We start from the raw sequence: 18,164 nt of genomic DNA, 5'->3' as shown, positions 1-18,164 counted from the left end.
GACCAACTTGCAGTTATATTCTTTGCAATTAAGTTTGAATGAATGCTTGGCAGTTCAGCTTAAGGAAAGATCTCAGTGTCTGGTATTTTATTTTGCCAGGTGATCTTCAGAAGCTTCCTAAGACAATTCAGATGGAAGGGGTTCAACAGTATACTGCCAGAGGTACACAACAATGAGATCAGCGTAATGGCTCTCTAGAGCTTCAGTTTTGTGGACAGATTAATACCTCTTCTCTCACATATATTTCTTCCCAAGTACTGAGCAATGTGTGTCAAAACTCAACATCTATGTGGACGCTCCCAGAAAGTATACTGCCAAGGTAAGTGGACCTTGTAACCAATGGTTCCGCAAATGGATGGTCTGCTGCTGGTGGGTGGAGAACTTCTGTCTACTTGATGTTAATTGTTAGGTCAAAATAAGCACAAGAAACAAAGAATTGATCCATGCTTCATTGCATCTCAGTCATCATCTGAGAACAAAAAGTCATATACCAACTCTCCTTCCACTTTAATCTTGGCTTATAACTTTACAAGTTAAATAATTTATTGTCAATATAATAATTGTCATTGATACCATTTTTATCTTCATTGAAGTATCTGACAACATCTCTGAAAACATCATACAAAAAGCATGGGAGGAAAGCATTCAGTCCTGCTTCAGTCCATGGTGACTGGGAAGACATGAGAGCATCATCCATTATCTAGAACCTATGCAAGAATGGCTTACCATGCTGATGGACTTCTCCATACACCCAAATTTTGCCCATGATCTTCTACAGGCCCCTGCTACAGATAGTATCAAAGGCTTTGGTTAGATCAATGAACATTGTTTACATATCTCCTGGCTCCTGGCATGTCTCCTGGAGTTTGTTAGGCAACAAACACCTGGTTGACCATTCCTCAGCCCCTTTTGAAGCCATAACTGGCTCTTGGGTAGATGAACATCTTCCAGGTGAAGGATCAGCCTATTTAGGAGGACCCTAGCAAGCATGCTGCCAGCAATGACCAAGAGAATACCCCCCCCCCCCGCCCTATGGTGGTCACAGGACAACTTATTTCCTTTTCTTTTTCCTCTATGTGATGGACAAGAGAAGTATCTTTGATCTCCTGTGGGGTTGCTTCCTCTTGCCATATAATCTGGAAGATTTCCACATATTATAGCTCTCTGGTAGAATGGAATCAGCACCACGCACTTTGCCACAGAGAAGAGTCTAAAGGCATTAAAAAACCTCTCCTTCAGTTGGATATTCAGCTAGAGAAGGGTTAACATTAACCTGAATTGGACAGTCAGTATCTTCAGCATTTACTGATGTTGAGAACAAAATTACTATCAGCATGAAACTGAATTTCATATCTTCCTACTGACTTTTGATGGAGTTAAACACTACCTTTTTAGAGATGGACAAACTGATCTGCTACTAGACCCTGTAGAGTACTCATTTTTCATTTAGTAAATTCTGAATTTTCTCACCATTTTCATGAAACCAATGCTGATGTTTGTGAATATTATGAGCTGAATGAGTACATGTATACCAAATCTTTGAAAGTGTCTACTCCTTTCCTGCTTCACTGTTACCAGTAGCTTTCCCAAATCCAAGTTAGTGAAAAGTTTTTCAAAACTTCATATTAATACATATATGTATGTCAGAAAGTTTAAAGTTTTCATAGTTTTTGACAATTCATCAAGAGTGTTCCTAATAGATTATTCAACCTAGAAAAATATCTGTACCTTCATATTTCAAAACATATAATTAAATTAATGTTAGAATTCCAAATTTAGTGTCAATTTGCAGGGAGTACATTGTAAAACAATGATAGAATAAACTGAAGTTTTATTTTAATACCTGTCTAGTTATTTGTCTGATTTACTTAAAGATGAAGACTAGATTAGCACTTTTCCTATTTCAAAACCATATACTGGGGTGGCTAGGTGGTGCAGTGGACAGAGCACCAGCCCTGGAGTCAGGAGTACCTGAGTTCAAATCCAGCCTCAGACACTTAATAATTACCTAGCTGTGTGGCCTTGGGCAAGCCACTTAACCCCATTGCCTTGCAAAAAACCCTAAAAAATCCCCATATACTAAGCAAAAATTTCATGAAATAATATTTCATACATACCAAACTATCATACACTTTTTTCCATCCACCTTTCAGTGTTACAAACTCCTTACGAATGCCTTTGAAGCTCGGCAATTCATCTAATCGACATATTTCATCCCAAGATTTCTGAGGAAGCCATATACATGGGTTAGAGAAAGGATTGTCCAGACTAATGCCACCAGTTAGCAGAAATCTCCAATCATCTTCATTAACCTGGAATATAATTGCACAGAAGAAAGAATTAAAAAAAAAACCTAGACAATCTGCTTATACTTTAGCCAACTCATGGAAGATTTTGTAACTTTAATTTTTTAACATTAATTTTTAAAAGGTAAATAATCAGACTCCTCCAATCAATCCATAACTGTTTATTAAGTACCTATTAGGGGTTAGGTGATGGGATGACAATCTATAGAATGAGAATCTGAGTTAATGCTCAGAGTCTATATAGTCCAACTTTTAATTGATCATTTGCAGTTTGATTCTTGCAGAAGACTTTGCAAATTTCTCTATTAAACCTTGGCATCACAACCTTCCACATATGAAGATAAATTACTTGCTGCTGTTTCTTTCCATCTGCCATAATTCTTCTACACTGAGGGTCTAGTTTTGTTCCAAAGGTAACATTCTGTTACCTAACTTGCTACCCATACGTCATCTGATGAGGCATGTGCAGTCAATGGAAGAGTACCTTTACCAAAAAATTCTGACTGAAAAAAAAGTCCTTTCAAAATTCCTCTGTCATCCATCACTGTGGCCTTGGGAAGCTCCAAATTCAGCAGTAGAATCTGATTGTGTTGAAAATGTTAAAATGAAATGACTGTTCAAGTACTTGTTACAGTTCCAATTCTCCTTAGTCACTTAAGTAGTCTTCAGAAAAGATGTAAATTTCACAAATATATGAATGATGTATTCAATGATTAGAAGTGTCAGAATATCACCACTACTATTCAATATTATATTAGGAATGTTAGCATCAACAATTAGAGAAGAAAAAGAAATTGAAGGAATTAGAATTGGGAAGGAAGAGACAAAACTCTTACTTTTTGCAGATGACATGATGGTCTACCTAGAGAATTCCAAGAAATCATCCAAAAAACTACTGGAAACAATTCACAATTTTAGCAAAGTTGCAGGTTATAAAATAAACCCTCATAAATCCTCAACTTTTCTATATATGTCTAGCAAGATACAGCAGGAAGAGATAGAAAGAGAAATCCCATTCAAAGTAACCCCACACAATATAAAATACTTGGGAGTCTATTTGCCAAGACAGACTCAGAATCTTTTTGAAAACAATTATAAAACACTTCTCACACAAATTAAATCAGATTTAAATAACTGGGCAAATATCAACTGCTCATGGATAGGTAGAGCTAATATAATAAAAATGACAATTCTACCAAAACTAAATTATCTGTTTTAGTGCCCTAACCAATCAAAATTCCAAAAAATTACTTTAATGAGTTAGAAAAAATTGTAAGTAAATTCATATGGAGAAATAAAAAGTCAAGAATTGCCAGGAGCTTAATGAAAAAAAAGTGCAAATGAAGGTGGCTTAGACCCTACCTGATCTAAAATTATATTATAAAGCATCAGTCATCAAAACTGTTTGGTAATGGCTAAGAAACAGAGTGGTCGACCAGTGGAATAGACTAGGTGTAAAAGCAGGAGATGATTATAGTAATCTGCTGTTTGATAAACTCAAAGAGTCCAGCCATTGGGATAAAAACTCCCTCTTTGATAAAAACTGCTGGGATAATTGGAATTTAGTATGGAAGAAACTTAGATTAGACCAACACCTCACACCCTTTACCAAGATAAGATCCAAATGGTTACAGGACTTAGACATTAAAAAACAATACTATAAGCAAATTAGAAGATCAAGGACTAGTTTACCTGTCAGATCTATGGAAAGGGGAGCAGTTTATGACTAAGGAAGAGTTGGAGAACATCACCAAAAACCAATTAGATGCTTTCATTAAGTTAAAAAGCTTTTGCACAGCTAAAACCAATGTAACCAAGATCAAAAGCAATGTAGTAAATTGGGAAACAATCTTTACAACTAATGATTCTGACAAAAGACTCATTTCTAAAATATACAGAGAACTGAGTCATAGTTTTAAAACAAAAAGCCATTCCCCAATTGACAAATGGTCAAAGGATATGCAAAGGCAATTTACAGATGAGGAGATCAAAGCAATCCCTAGCCATATGAAAAATGCTCTAAATCATTATTAGAGAAATGCAAATTAAAGCTTCCCTGAGGTACCACATCACACCTCTTAGATTGGCCAATATGACCAGAAAGGATAATGATCATTGTTGGAAGGGTTGTGGGAAATCTGGGACATTATTACACTGTTGGTGGAGCTGTGAACTCTTCCAACCCTTCTGGAGAGAAATTTGGAACAATGCCCAAAGGGTAACAAAAATGTGTATACCCTTTGACCCAGCAATACCACTACTGGGTCTATATCCTGAAGAGATGATGAAAAAAAGGTAAAAACATTACTCGTACAAAAATATTTATAGTAGCACTGTTTGTGATGGCAAAGAATTGGAAATCAAGTAAATGTCCTTCAATTGGGGAATGGCTTAGCAAACTGTGGTATATGCATGTCATGGAATAGTATTGTTCTATTAGAAACCAGGAGGGATGGGAATTCAGGGAAGCCTGGAGGGACTGATGCTGAGTGAGATGAGCAGAACCAGAAAAACACTGTACACCCTAACAGTAACATGGGAGTGATGATCAACCTTGAAGGACTCCCTCATTCTGGCAGTGCAACAATTGGGAACAATTTTGGGCTGTCTGCAAAGGAGAGTGCCATCTGTATCTAGGTAAGGAGCTGTGGAGTTTGAACAAAGTTCAAGGACTATTCCCTTTAATTTAGAAAAAAGCAGGTATCTTATTGTCTGATCTTGTTACCTCTTAGACTTCTTGTCTCTTCTTTAAGGATATGATTTCTCTCTCATCACACCCAATTTGGATCAAGGTACAACATGGAAATAAAGTAAAGACTGACAGATTGCTTTATGTGTGGGGTGGGGTGGGGAGGGAAGTAAGATTGGGGGGGGATTGTGAAACTCAAATAATATCTTTAATAAAAATAAATTTAAAAAAACCAAAGTGTCAGAATATCATTTCTGATTAGCAGAGACACCTATGAGTTCTATAATTTCTAGAAGAATTTTTAGCACTACTCTGCATCATTTGAAAAGATCTCTTGTATTAGCGTTTTCTTAAGAACCCTAACTTTAATTTATAGTTTAAAATTAATCATTGCCCTATTGAATTACCGTTCAACATTGTAAATGTCATGGAAAAAATTGAGATATTTCTAAATTACAAATTTATTCACCATACTGAAAAAAAGGACTATATTATACAAAAATAAGCCATGTTGTCAAAGAGCCTGGTTGAGGAATGTACATGAAAAGCTTGACTTTTAAAAATCTCTTCAGACTCTAAATGAATACATTTAAACTGGACAATTTTCTTTCTAATTATTAAAACAAATGAAGAGTGAAATCTATTTTCAAATAATGCTAAGTGGTATTAAAATTCCACTAATTCAAAACCAAACTGTTTCATTCAGCCACTAAATTGCTTCACATACTTTAAAATTGTACTTAATCTATTTGGTACAAATATACTGAAACAATATACTAAAATACAGAGTTGGTATACATTTATAGGTTAATTTATTTTATTTTAATGTTAAAATATGTCATTGTAACACTTCTATGTCTATAACATTTTTCACCTCTGTGAAATCAAAGTATCTTGATATAGTGAGTTGCATTAAATGTAATCAGCATTATTTATGGGTTGAATTTTTCTCTTTTGTGAATATCATTATGCACCAATAACTTATGTATACAATAACTTAGTAACAATGTAACTATTAATTTATGAATGCCTTACAAAAATGGTACTGACCAAATGTTCATGTATCAGGAGATTCATATTTAGACAAAAGGAAAAGAGCATTTTATCCTTTTCAAAGAGTGAACGACAGACATTAACATATAAAGAATAAGTAAAGTGGTCCTGGAGAATTTGTAGTCTGTGAAGAAATCAAAGAATGAAAAAACATTAAAAATTAATATCACTTTAAAACCCATGCATTTACAAAAACCTATTACAAACCAGTTAGACCTTCATTGCTCTAATAAACTTTCTGGTCAATTACCCAAAAAACAATCAAGGATCCTCATTAAACATGTTAACCAATTTGTGAGCAAAACAGTATAGAAACATTGCAGTGGAATTACATTTTACTGTTGACTGATTTTTTTTAAAGCTACGCATCTTCCTTTTGGAAAAAAAATCATTGCACATACTATACTAATTTGTTGTTTTAAAAGTCTTGCGAACTAGCTCTATTTTTTGGAGATACATTTCAATTTAGTTTTTTTCCATTAATTTCCCATAACAGTTTATATTTTGGATATAAAGGCATTTTAAAACCATTTATTTATATTTAAAGATATATTTAAATCACTATTTCTTATTTAATAACATGGTTATAAGAGATGAATATTTTCTTTGAATATGAAATTAGTAAAAGCAAGCATGAAAAAATCATAAAGCAATGATAGAATACTTTAAATAATGAAAATCTAAACAAAGCATTAAGGCAACTAATAATCACAGTATGGTCAGTTATTTTTAGAGAAAAGTCTGTCTTTGAGTTAGGAATATCTGGGTTAAAGTTCTATTTCTGATTTGTCAGAGTTATGTGAACATGAGCGAGACACTCTACCACTCAGTCTCCCTGATTGCTCTTCAAGACAATAATGGGAGATAGATCAGAACTGTTGACGGGTGTTTTCATCCTGGGATTTCCCTACAGTTTCTCAAAACTGTGTAGTTGTGTAAGCAACTTTTTGGTTATTTATAGACTGACTGTCTTATCTGAGGATTATTTAAGACCCAAGTTTTGATGTCTTTACCTGCTCTTTAACATCCACCTGCATCTCAACAGGAAAAGTACATTTATTGAATTAGTTTTTATATTCTCTTGTTAGCAACTCTGATAAAAAGTTAGTTGGCAAAGTCACTGAAAATCTAAAATGTCTAAATTCTCTGTAGATTTAAATTACTCATTGTACTCTTCCCCAGACTGATGGGGAAAGTTTTCTCTCTTTCTTGGAAAGTGGCACAAAAATAGCTGGGTTGCACAATGTTCTCTGTATGAATGAGATAAAGTAATGTACTTTCATTGTTTAGGTGAATCAATTGATTGGGAACCAAAGACCTTGTGAGCAATCTACTAAGTGATAACCAGGATGTCATTATCTATGAGAAAAGAAGGGCCAGAAATTCTCACATACACACACACACAAATACACACACATTACTGATCCTTCTTTTACATACACATATATAAAATTAATTTTATTTATATAATTTATTATATTTAACATTTATTAGATATATTTAATATATTATATTTATTCATATAATTTTTAATTAGATCTGTTTAAATATTTTGTGGCAGAACACTGGAGAAAAAAATGAAGGCACCATCAATGGCTAAAGGAATCACAGAGGCAGTTGAAACCCTGCACAAAAAAATAACTTACATCTACCTGAGATCTTTAGTTTCCAGAAGTCAAAAGCCCAGAGTCCTGCATTAAAGATGGCCCTTTACAAAAGTTAGTATCCTGGGAAAGTCTAACAGATAGTTCAAGGACCTAAATATGGCAAATCTCATCAAAGAAACAAATAACCATGAGTCTAATAGAAGCAAAAAAGAATAACATTAAGGAAAAAAACCTACTGGATTTCTATATTAGCAAAACATTGATCTTGAAGACAAGTCTACCAAAAGAATATGAGTCACAAAATCTGAAGATCTTCAAGCAAAAAAAAATAACAAAAATGCCTAGAATTTCAGAAAACAGAAAAAAATATCAGTTGAATCAGAACGCCTCCCCCCTCCCCACTAGAGAAGACTACTGAAACTGAAGGTGGCAGTGCTAGAATTGAATCAAATTCTTCGTTCTTAACAAACATAAATCATTAAATCATGTTTTCTTTGCAAATAAAAAAGTAGCAAATGTGAAGATAGAGAATTGTTTTTGTTTTATTCTAGTCAATGTGCTTGAATTAGGAGGAAAATATAATTGCTTTAATCTCTATAGTATAAAGTGGATTCTTTGGAGCAACTTTTGACATGCTATGGAAAAAGTTTTCTTCCCTTAGTCTACATCTTAGAATTTAAGAAGAGAAGTATTCTGATGGGAAAATAATGTTTTCTACTTATAAAATTTTCCAACTTTTGGCAAAAAAAAGAAAAAATAATTTTAATTCCAGAAAAAGTCCTGTTAATATTTACAAAAGAAATGTGTTTATATTCCAATTTAGATTAATTAAGGTGTCTGAAATAGTGCTTTTTTGTTCTTTGGAAACATGACAAATTAGTAATTTCTCCAGAGGATCACAAACACTTTGGTGTGTGATTCTGAAATAGCATTCCATTTTAAGTCAATTTAAGTTGATAAGCAATAATAGTAGTAAGAGAGAATCATCAATATTTATTAAGTAACTACTATGTATCAGGTTCTGGGCAAATGGTGGGAGGATACAAAAAAGGCAAAAGATAGACCCTAATTCTCAAGGAGCTCACAGTCTAACAGTGGAGGCAACAAATAGATATGTATAAATAAGCTATATATGTGAAAAAAATAGGAGCTAATTTTTAAAAAGGCACTAGAATTAAGAGGGAACTAATAATTCTTGTAAGAAATAGGATTTTAATTAACCTTTGAAGGAAGTCAATAGGAAGAAATGAGGACAGTCCTAGCATGGAAGAAGATGGAATGTCCTATTTGAGGAATAGCAAGGAGGTCACAGTCATTAGATCAAAGAGGGTACAAATTAGGAGTTGGGGCTGGGTTACAAAGATCTTAGAAGAACACCCAGAGGATTTTGTTTTTGATCCAGGAGACAATAAGGATCCACTGAAGTTTCTGGAGGAAAGGGAACAACATGGTCAGATCTTCTCTTTAAGAAAATTGCTTTGACAGCTGAATGAAAGATGGGTTGAAGTGTGGATATTGAGGCAATAACGGCCTGTACTAGAATGGTAATTCTCAGAAAAGAGAAGGGAATGTATTTTAAAGATGTTGCAGAGATAACTTTGAGGATCACAGATTAGACTCGGGGAGTAGAGAAGAGAAAGGGAAGATGAGAGTTAATGAAGAATCAAGGAGGCCATGTAAATTGTGAGCCTGAGGGGCCTAGGAAGATGGTGTGGTCCTCGACCATAAAAAGAAATTAAGGGATGGAAATTAAGATTATGACTTTTTTTTTTGGATGTGTTGAATTTGAGATGCCTTAAGATAGACATCTTCATTGAGAAAACTGAAAACAATTGGAAATGTTTGATGGAGGCAAGCAGAGAAGTATGACAGGATGGTTTGATTTGAAAATCATTACAATAGAGATGGTAATCAAATCCATGGTAATTTATGAAATCACCAAGTGAAGCAATATTGAGGGAGAAGAGTATAGGACCCAGAAAAGAACCCTATGGGATGTCTATATTTAGAGGTCATGATTTGGATGAGGAGTCACCAAAGGTCACTAAGGAGGGGTCAGATACATAAGGAGGAGAGTGTGGCATTCTGAAAACAGGTTGATCAACAGTGTCAAAGGTGGCAGAGAGGTCAAGAAGAATAAGGATTGGAGTGAGCAGTTTTGGTGGAATTATGAAGTTGTAAATTGGAGGGTACAGAGTTAAGAAGTGAGAGAAGACTAAGTGAAGGCACTTATTGAAGATGATGTTTTCAAGGAATTTGGCCATAAAAGGTTTTGAAAGGAGAAAATCCACCTTTTAATGTGAGACAGGAGGATATAGTGACAAGGGATTTGAGGGATCTGAGGGAGGAGAAGAAGGTTCATAGTGAGTGACCTCTTCTTCAGTATAAAAAAGCAAGGTTCTCAACTAAGAGGTAGGGCTGGGGGTGGGGCATGTGAAATTTGGATGAGCCCTCATGGAGAATGGGAAAATGAGTTGATAGGAATAGTACAGAAGGATTGCCCATTTGAGCTAGGTGTCATAGTGGACTGAGTGTCAACCTGAAGTCAGAAAAACCCCTCTTCCTGAATTCAAATCTGGTCTCAGGCCCTTACTGGCTGTGTATCCCAGGGCAAGTCATTTAACTTTGTTTGCCTCAATTTCCTCCTGTGTAAAATGGGATGGGGTAGGAAATGAAAAACCACTCCAGTATCTCTGCCTAGAAAACCCAAAATGGGGTCATGAAGAGTTAAACATAAATGAAAACTGACTGAACCACAATAACAGCAACATAAATTTGTAGTGGACCCAGTTAGAACTCAACATGAGCAAACAAAATTCATAATCTTTCCTCCTAAAGCTTTCCCCCTTCTAACTTCCTATTACTATCAAGGGCAACACCATTTTCCAAGGCCCTTAAGCTCATCATCCTTGATGCTTATAATCTCTTCTGCTCCCCCTCCCCCAATAGAATCTACATTTGTAAAATCTCTAAAATATACATCTCTTTCTCTTCTCTGACACTGTAACCACTCTAATGCAAGACCTCATTACCCCATGCTTGGTCTATTGCAAGTCTGCTGACCTGGGGCAGTTTAGATGGTAGGGGAAGGGGTGGTGAATAGAATGTGGAACCTAGGAGTGGCTAGGTGGTGCAGTGGATAGAGCACCAACCCTGGAGTCAGGAGTACCTGAGTTAAATCTGGCCTCAGACACTTAATAATTACCTAGCAGTGTGGCCCTGGGCAAGCCACTTAACCCCATTACCTTGCAAAAACCTAAAAAAAAAAAAAGATTATGGGACCTGAAGTCAGGATGATCATCTTCCTGAGTTCAAATCTCTGGCCTCAGACACTTAAACTAGCTGGTGACATTGGATAAGTTACTTAACCCTGTTTGCCTTAGTTTCCTCATCTGTAAAATGAGCCAGAGAAGAAAATAGCAAACCATTCCAGTGACTTTGCCAAGAAGATCACAGATGGGGTTACAAAGATTTAGATAGGACTGAAATGACAGAAGCAGTCTTCACCTATCTTGAATGCTTAATTCAAGGATATGTATGTGTATAGGAATAAAGGCAAAGAACAAAGAGAGTGATACAAAGCTAAAACTTGACAGGGGATAATTGATATAAGAAGGGACTCAATTTTTTTTTTCAGGTTTTTGCAAGGCAATGGGGTTAAGTGGCTTGCCCAGGGCCACACAGCTAGGTAATAATTAAGTGTCTGAGGCCGGATTTGAACTCAGTTCTTCCTGACTCCAGGGCCGGTGCTCTATCCACTATGACACCTAGCCACCCCAAGAGCCAGGGACTTAAAAGGATAGTGTAGGGTTGGATTGGTTCACCAAGGAGTACAGATGAGGAAAGGAGGAAAGATAGTGCAAGATAGAGAGAACTGAGAGGACAAAGGATTAGAGGTACTGGTATGGATGAAGAGGTTGGTAAGGAAAGGCAGAAGGAAAGATGTAAAACCAACAGATTATAGTCAGATAAGGGGATTTTGGAATTCTTGAACTTGGAGGTGGAATTTATGGCTATGAGCAAGATCAAGAGCATGACTGTCTTTGCATTTGGCATAGGTGGGGTGGAGTAATAGGTCATAAGAAATAGGTTGAGGAACTGAGTGGTTAGAATGTCAAAGTGACAATCAATATGTATGCAGAAGTCCACTAATATGAGACAGGGATTAGGGAAGAGAGAAAATTGAGTGAGAGAGATCAGTAAGCCAAAGTGAACCAAAAGCCTCTAGATGCTAAATTTGGGAGCCAAGGATATGGGAACTGCAGACTGCATTAAAAGTTCAACCATTCTTCATGATGAAAAGGCTAGTATTTGGAGCTAACTTCTAAAATAAATATCCAAATAATATAGCTGCTAACTTGGCAGCATTTGAAGCCACTTTTGAAGATCAAAGAATAGAGAATGTCCCTTATTGTGGTCCTTCTCTTGGTCCAACTCAGCAAACATCAGTGGCACAATTAATAGCTTCCCTTCCCCCTTAACTTACATACCCTTCAATTTACAACTCTCAGAATTTTAGAAGGTAAGAGCTCTCCTAAATCAACTTCATTATATGCACTGACATTAGTATAGTTTTCTAGCATTACCATCTCCACTCTTTATTGCAAATACATTATTTAATTCCCACAACTACCATGGAATTGTTGTTGTTCAGTTTCAGTTTTGTCTGAATCATGACTATTCATGATTTTATTTGGGGTTTTCTTGGGAGAAATACTAGAGTGGTTTGCTTTTTCCTTCTACAACTCATTTTATAGAGGAGGAAACTGAGGCAAACAGTGTAAAGTGACTTGTCCAGGGGCACACAACTAAGAGATATTTGAGTCCAGATTTGAACTCAGGAAGATGAGTCTTCCTGAATCCAGGTTCAACATTCTACCTACTGCTGCCTCAACTGTAGAATTAGTATCATTATTAAAATCATCATCTTCATTTTATTGTTAGGGACAGTGAGGCTCAGAAAATATAGGTAATTTGTCTAAAGTTAAATAGCTAGTAAAAGAGAAGTCCAGTGACCCATGGATATATTATACCACCTATCATTACACATAGAAGACTTGAGAAATGGTTGTTCAATTAATGGTTAAAGGAAAAGCATCATCTGATTAATAATAAAGTCTAATTAATTCCCAGTTCATTAAGATCCCTGGTCAGTTTACCATGTGAAGGTCTCTCTCTCTCTTTCTACTCCTACTGGATTTTTGAAAGGATATTAGCTCTCTATTCTCTGACAGATCTAAGTACAAATTTATTTCTTCTTTGACCTTTAAAAAAGAGTCAATATATTTTAAAGAGGAACTGTAATGCAGATCAGTATCTTCTCTCAAGTTTCTGGGGCACTAAGAGGTTAAGCATTTGCCCAGCATCTCTTGGACATAGACCATATGGGTCAGAAGTAGGGAATCAGATATAAAATCTAGAGCTGAAAGGATCCTCAGAATGTCTCATTCAACTTCTTTATCTTATAGATGAAGAAAGATGATAAGTGACTTATCCAAGGTCAGATAAGGATCAGAGTTGGAATTTGAATCCAGGTCTTCTGAGTCCAAAATCAGTGCCCTTTCTACCTTACCACTTGAATTCAGATATTCCTGATTCTTTAGGTTCTCTACCTATTAGGCAACACTGCTCATATAGAATGGCTGTGTTTTATATATAACATATAAAATATATGCAGATAAGTAATGATGTTTGTGTTGACACCTCTGTTCTTAACCCTAAAAGTTCATTTAGCTGATAATTTTCTTAAATGAATACTAATGAAAAAAGACTAGCCTGGTAAAATAGCAAATTATTTGCAGTATTAAAAAAAAACTTCTTTTTTGAGGACTAACTTTGATTCCTTATTTGTCATATTGAAAATCCCTAATTAGGAGAAATATATAATCCTTTGATTTTAGAGCATTAGTATGAAAAATGTTCTGATTGTTGATTATTTAAAAACTTTAGCCACTGGTAAGTTATTTCAGTTTCTAATGTTGAACTGGTTCTCATATAAAGTCAGAAAGAAATTAAATTTTATTAATATTAAAATTTTAGATTCTGTGCAACAATTCTTTTGTTTTTTGTTTGTTTGTTTTTAGGTTTTTGCAAGGCAAATGGAGTTAAGTGGCTTGCCCAAGGCCACACAGCTAGGTAATTATTAAGTATCTGTGACCGGATTTGAACCCAGGTACTCCTGACTCCAGGGCCAGTGCTTTAGCCACTGCACCACCTAGCTACCCCTTGTACAACAATTCTAATGGAGACATTATTTTTGTGGAATGAGTTCTAATTTCATCTTCAAGTTAGAATAGTAGCCAGAAATCACAAAACAAAAAAAATCAGTCAATTTTAAAATGGGAAAATGTCTTAATGATTTTGTCTGAAGAGGTGATAAACCTTTGACTATGCTTAAAGAGGAAAAGCATATTAATTCTACCAAACACATAGTTTTTATAATCCTAAAAATTCTTAATGCTGTTGATTTTTCAAATTTAATTTTTAATTTATGGATAAAACAAACATTTTCATAACACAGTACAATAAAAAGATGATTGCACATAAACCTGTAAATCTTCTATGTATTGCTATTCCTTTCAAATTTACAAGAAAATTATCATGTAAATTTTTTCTTCCCTCCCCCCAGATAGCTACTGGTCACAAATAGTATCTAATACTATGCATATATCTACATATACATGTAACATATGTAAATTTATATGTATATATGTATACATATCTATACATTTACAAATATTACTTTATTCTTCACTTTATTAAAGTAGAAATAAGGAAGGTTTTTTTTAAAGAGATCAGTTTCTTTTTCCTATTTTTTGCTATTAGTTCTTGTTAGTCATAAGTTTGTCAGAAACACATAGAATACAGAATAATCTAAAGGAATTATTGATATTCTCAAACAAAAAGAATGACCTTTTGAGCCCCATTTCCATCACTACATTTCCTACCTAGAGATTCTGCTATTCCTTCAACATTTTATACAGGGACAATGAACTGACTTAGATAAAAGGAAAGGATTATCAATACTGTATATATAATTTTAGTAGAGAGATAAGCTATAAATTAAAATTATATAGCAGCTTTATTCTCATTCTCCATCAGTTGGAGAATAATAAATAACCAAGACTAAAATATTACTAGTTTTAAAAAACTTCAGAATTCTAGGCACCTTTGAGAAAGAAAATTTTTTTCAAAAATTATAGATGAAGAAACATCATATCAATCTTTACTGAGATTAACATTGAGATGAACACATTGGATTTTTATAATAGACTTCTTAAGTATATATGTGAATACTTAAGCTTAGAATTAACTTAGATTTGGCAGGAGACTAAATACATGACTTCATACTGAGATAACCAGTTGACAAAAGAGTTCACATAGTTTCTTCAAATAATTTTTTTGGTTTAGAAAATTTATTTTTTTCCTAGCAGATCCCTATGTTGAATATTATTTTAAAAGACTACAAAAATTTACAATATGCAATAAAGAACTATAAAAATCACTTAATAATAATATATAAATTGTTTTGTTTGTATAGCAACTCTTAAAAATAACTTTATTTTATTAGAAATAAATTCCAAATTAATCTTTTTCAAAATTAAAAAAAACTTTAGTAATAATGATTAAAATATAGAATATTCTGATATAAAAAAGAATTTCATTTAAATAAAAATAATTAATAAGAACTAATATGGAAAAAAATCATCAATTTTTATCAGCACTTGCCATGTATGGTTTGTACTTACAGGTATTTATATCTGCATCAAACCTTTTTTTAAAAATATAAACTTCTCACTTAAAATTATTAATAAAATTTTGAAACAATGTATTAAAGATTTTTTTAATTGATAGAATTGTACATCTATTTGCAAATGATTCACTGAAGAATGGCTTAACAGATTGAGTTTGGACACATCTGTTCAGTTCTTAAATCCCAAGATTATTTCTGGGATAATGATTAATCAAGTTTAATGTGGAGAAATTGCTGCAATGTCAACATAATACCAAAATGACAATGAAAGCTAAGAAACACTTTCTGGTACCCATGCATTAATTAGTAATTAATTAGTATTTATCTCACATACCTTATCTCCAAAATTTCAGATTTCTCTGAATTTTCTATAGACAGGATAAAAAGGTTAATAAACCAAGTGAGTGAGTACTGGTACATGGGTTCAATGTTAGCTAAATCTGCTATTGAGAAAAACAGGATTGATGAATGAATGGCAATCGGACGGTATTCCATACGGGTGTCATCAATCTTTTTCTCTGTGTCTTCAGCTATTGCCTGTTTCTCAGAAATCTCATTAGCTAAAGCCTTGGAGGAAGATAATATCTTAATAGCAGTTTCATCTTCTAAAATATTGCCTTCTGAAGATGAAAGAATTTCTAAGATCTTGTCTTCTATTTCTTTTAACTGCCTAAAATGAAAAGCAGGAGTTTGATTAAAAAAATACCTTAAACATACATTCTTAAAATATATATTCTTTTGTAACAAAGGATGTAGTTTATCACATGAAGATTGATGTTACATTCTGAATCTACCTATCTTCAAAAATATGACAGACAAGCCATTCCTCTCCATATAGAGATCATTTAAATAATTAGAGTGATAATGATGATGATGACAGCTCATATTTACTTAATAGTTTGTAAAAAGTATTTTGTTCTTATCATTTCTGTGAGTTAGGCAGGCAAATTTTTTATTGGCACTGTCTTATTGAGGAAGAAAATGAGGCTCAACATGATTAAGGGATATACTCACGCAGTTGTAGTATCTGGTAACACCAGGACCCTTCTGATTCCACACCCTGTGCTCTTTACATTGCCCCAATATACTAAGTCATAAAGCCTAATTTATTACCCATATTAAAGATTTTGAACACAAAGTAGACCAATCATATTGCTACATTTGCTTCCTTTATATTTTACTTGATAGTCTAAAAGATATTTGCACAATCTAAAATCTGTATCAAGGCTGTTTGAGGGTAATGCAGTTTGAATTAAAATAATAGGGGGAACAGAGGGAAATTAAATAAATTTTGATAAATAAATACTAAATTGTGGAAATCAAAATTGTGTAATGGATAATTAAGCTTTTGTATTAACTAGAATATTATTTGTATATCTGAAAATGCACTTGTCTTGAAATTTGAGCAACTGTTTCTAATTATTCATATAAAAGTACTGACAGGATTTTCTTTTGCAATAGTTTTTAAAAATGATTATTTTAAAATAATTTTAAAATGATAGAATTTTACATATACTTTAAAATTCAATGTATACTTTAATAAACTTTTACTCTTTACATTAAAAAAATAAAAGTATCTCATATTAGCAAAATGTGAAACCTTTTGTTTTCAGCTCCTTGTAATATCAAGGCTTGCTTTTCTTCTTCAAGATCTGGTCTCTCTCGAGCTACAACAATTCCAAGGAGTTGATCTTGCATTCCTTCAGGAGTTATCATAAAATTCAATAATGTAACCTATAAATGAAAGTTTTTGCAAAAAAACACCACCATTAGGCTTTCTTACAATAAAAGCTATTATTTTCTACTGACCAAGTCCCTGCATAAAACACTAAGATTTTTCCCAAAGCATATTTTATTTAGCCTAGAAATTTATGTAAAGATGAGAATTTTAAATTGTTTCTAGGAACTAGAATTTTAAGTTTTAGAGGACATTATTGCACTTTAAAAACCTATAATGTCATTCCCAAATGAGATAGTGTGAAAGTGGTTTAACATATTCTTGTTAAAAAGCTATTAATTGCTGGCAAGTCTTTCAATAATAAATGTAAAATAATTAGATTGAGAGAATCTCCTCACAATTGAACATATTAACTAATTCTCATTTTAAGGCTACTAGCAAATATAAGAAACAAGAAAAAGAACAAGAAAAAGTACTAGTATTAGGTTTTTAAAAAATATATTTATATATTAAGCCCCCTGAATAACAGTGACAGATTTGTTGATACAGAAATGAACTAAGACATTTACATTTCATCAGAGTTTGAGAAACAATTTCTCAATATCTTATTGTTTAGTTTTGCTTATTTCATTCTATCAATTACTGCTCCCATGTGCTCTATCATAGCAAGGATATATTCATTCTGTGATATTCAAATTCCTTATTCATAAGTCTTTATTCTCTTTTTCCTAAAGATCTATGCATCTGTTGATTATTCCTCAAGATGTCATCAAGAACCAATGCATTGCACTGTCTCCTCTATTCTATTGATGCAAAGTTTACATTGGTGTATTGGTTCCCTTCAGAAATGGTTTGTAACTCTCCATATTCTGGGTATTTTTTTTTTTGCAAGGCAAATGGGGTTAAGTGGCTTGCCCAAGGCCACACAACTAAAGTAATTATCAAGTGTCTGAGACCAGATTTGAACCCAGGTACTCCTGACTCCAGGGCCGGTGCTTTATCCACTACAACACCTAGCCACCCCAACTCTCCATATTCTGATAAATTTTTGATTTAGGTTTGTGATCCATGAATCCAT

At 33.7% G+C, this 18,164-nt stretch overlaps 1 protein-coding gene across 9 annotated transcripts in view; it reads right to left on the bottom strand.

The window, feature by feature from the left end:
• Positions 1-18,164, bottom strand: part of DNAH7 (dynein axonemal heavy chain 7) — a 271,696-nt gene that overhangs the window by 87,627 nt on the left and 165,905 nt on the right. For all 9 annotated transcript variants that reach the window (XM_074215444.1, XM_074215439.1, XM_074215442.1 and 6 more), the window contains 4 exons: positions 17,009-17,142; positions 15,743-16,078; positions 6,046-6,172; positions 2,118-2,312 (listed from right to left, as the gene is read on the bottom strand). In XM_074215444.1, coding sequence (XP_074071545.1) covers positions 2,118-2,312; positions 6,046-6,172; positions 15,743-16,078; positions 17,009-17,142 — 792 coding nt within the window. The remainder of the gene's footprint in view (positions 1-2,117; positions 2,313-6,045; positions 6,173-15,742; positions 16,079-17,008; positions 17,143-18,164) is intronic.

This window comes from Macrotis lagotis, chromosome 1, assembly GCF_037893015.1.
Source record: "Macrotis lagotis isolate mMagLag1 chromosome 1, bilby.v1.9.chrom.fasta, whole genome shotgun sequence".
NCBI classification, from domain to species: Eukaryota; Metazoa; Chordata; class Mammalia; order Peramelemorphia; family Peramelidae; genus Macrotis; species Macrotis lagotis.
This window is presented reverse-complemented; position numbering and strand designations above follow the sequence as displayed.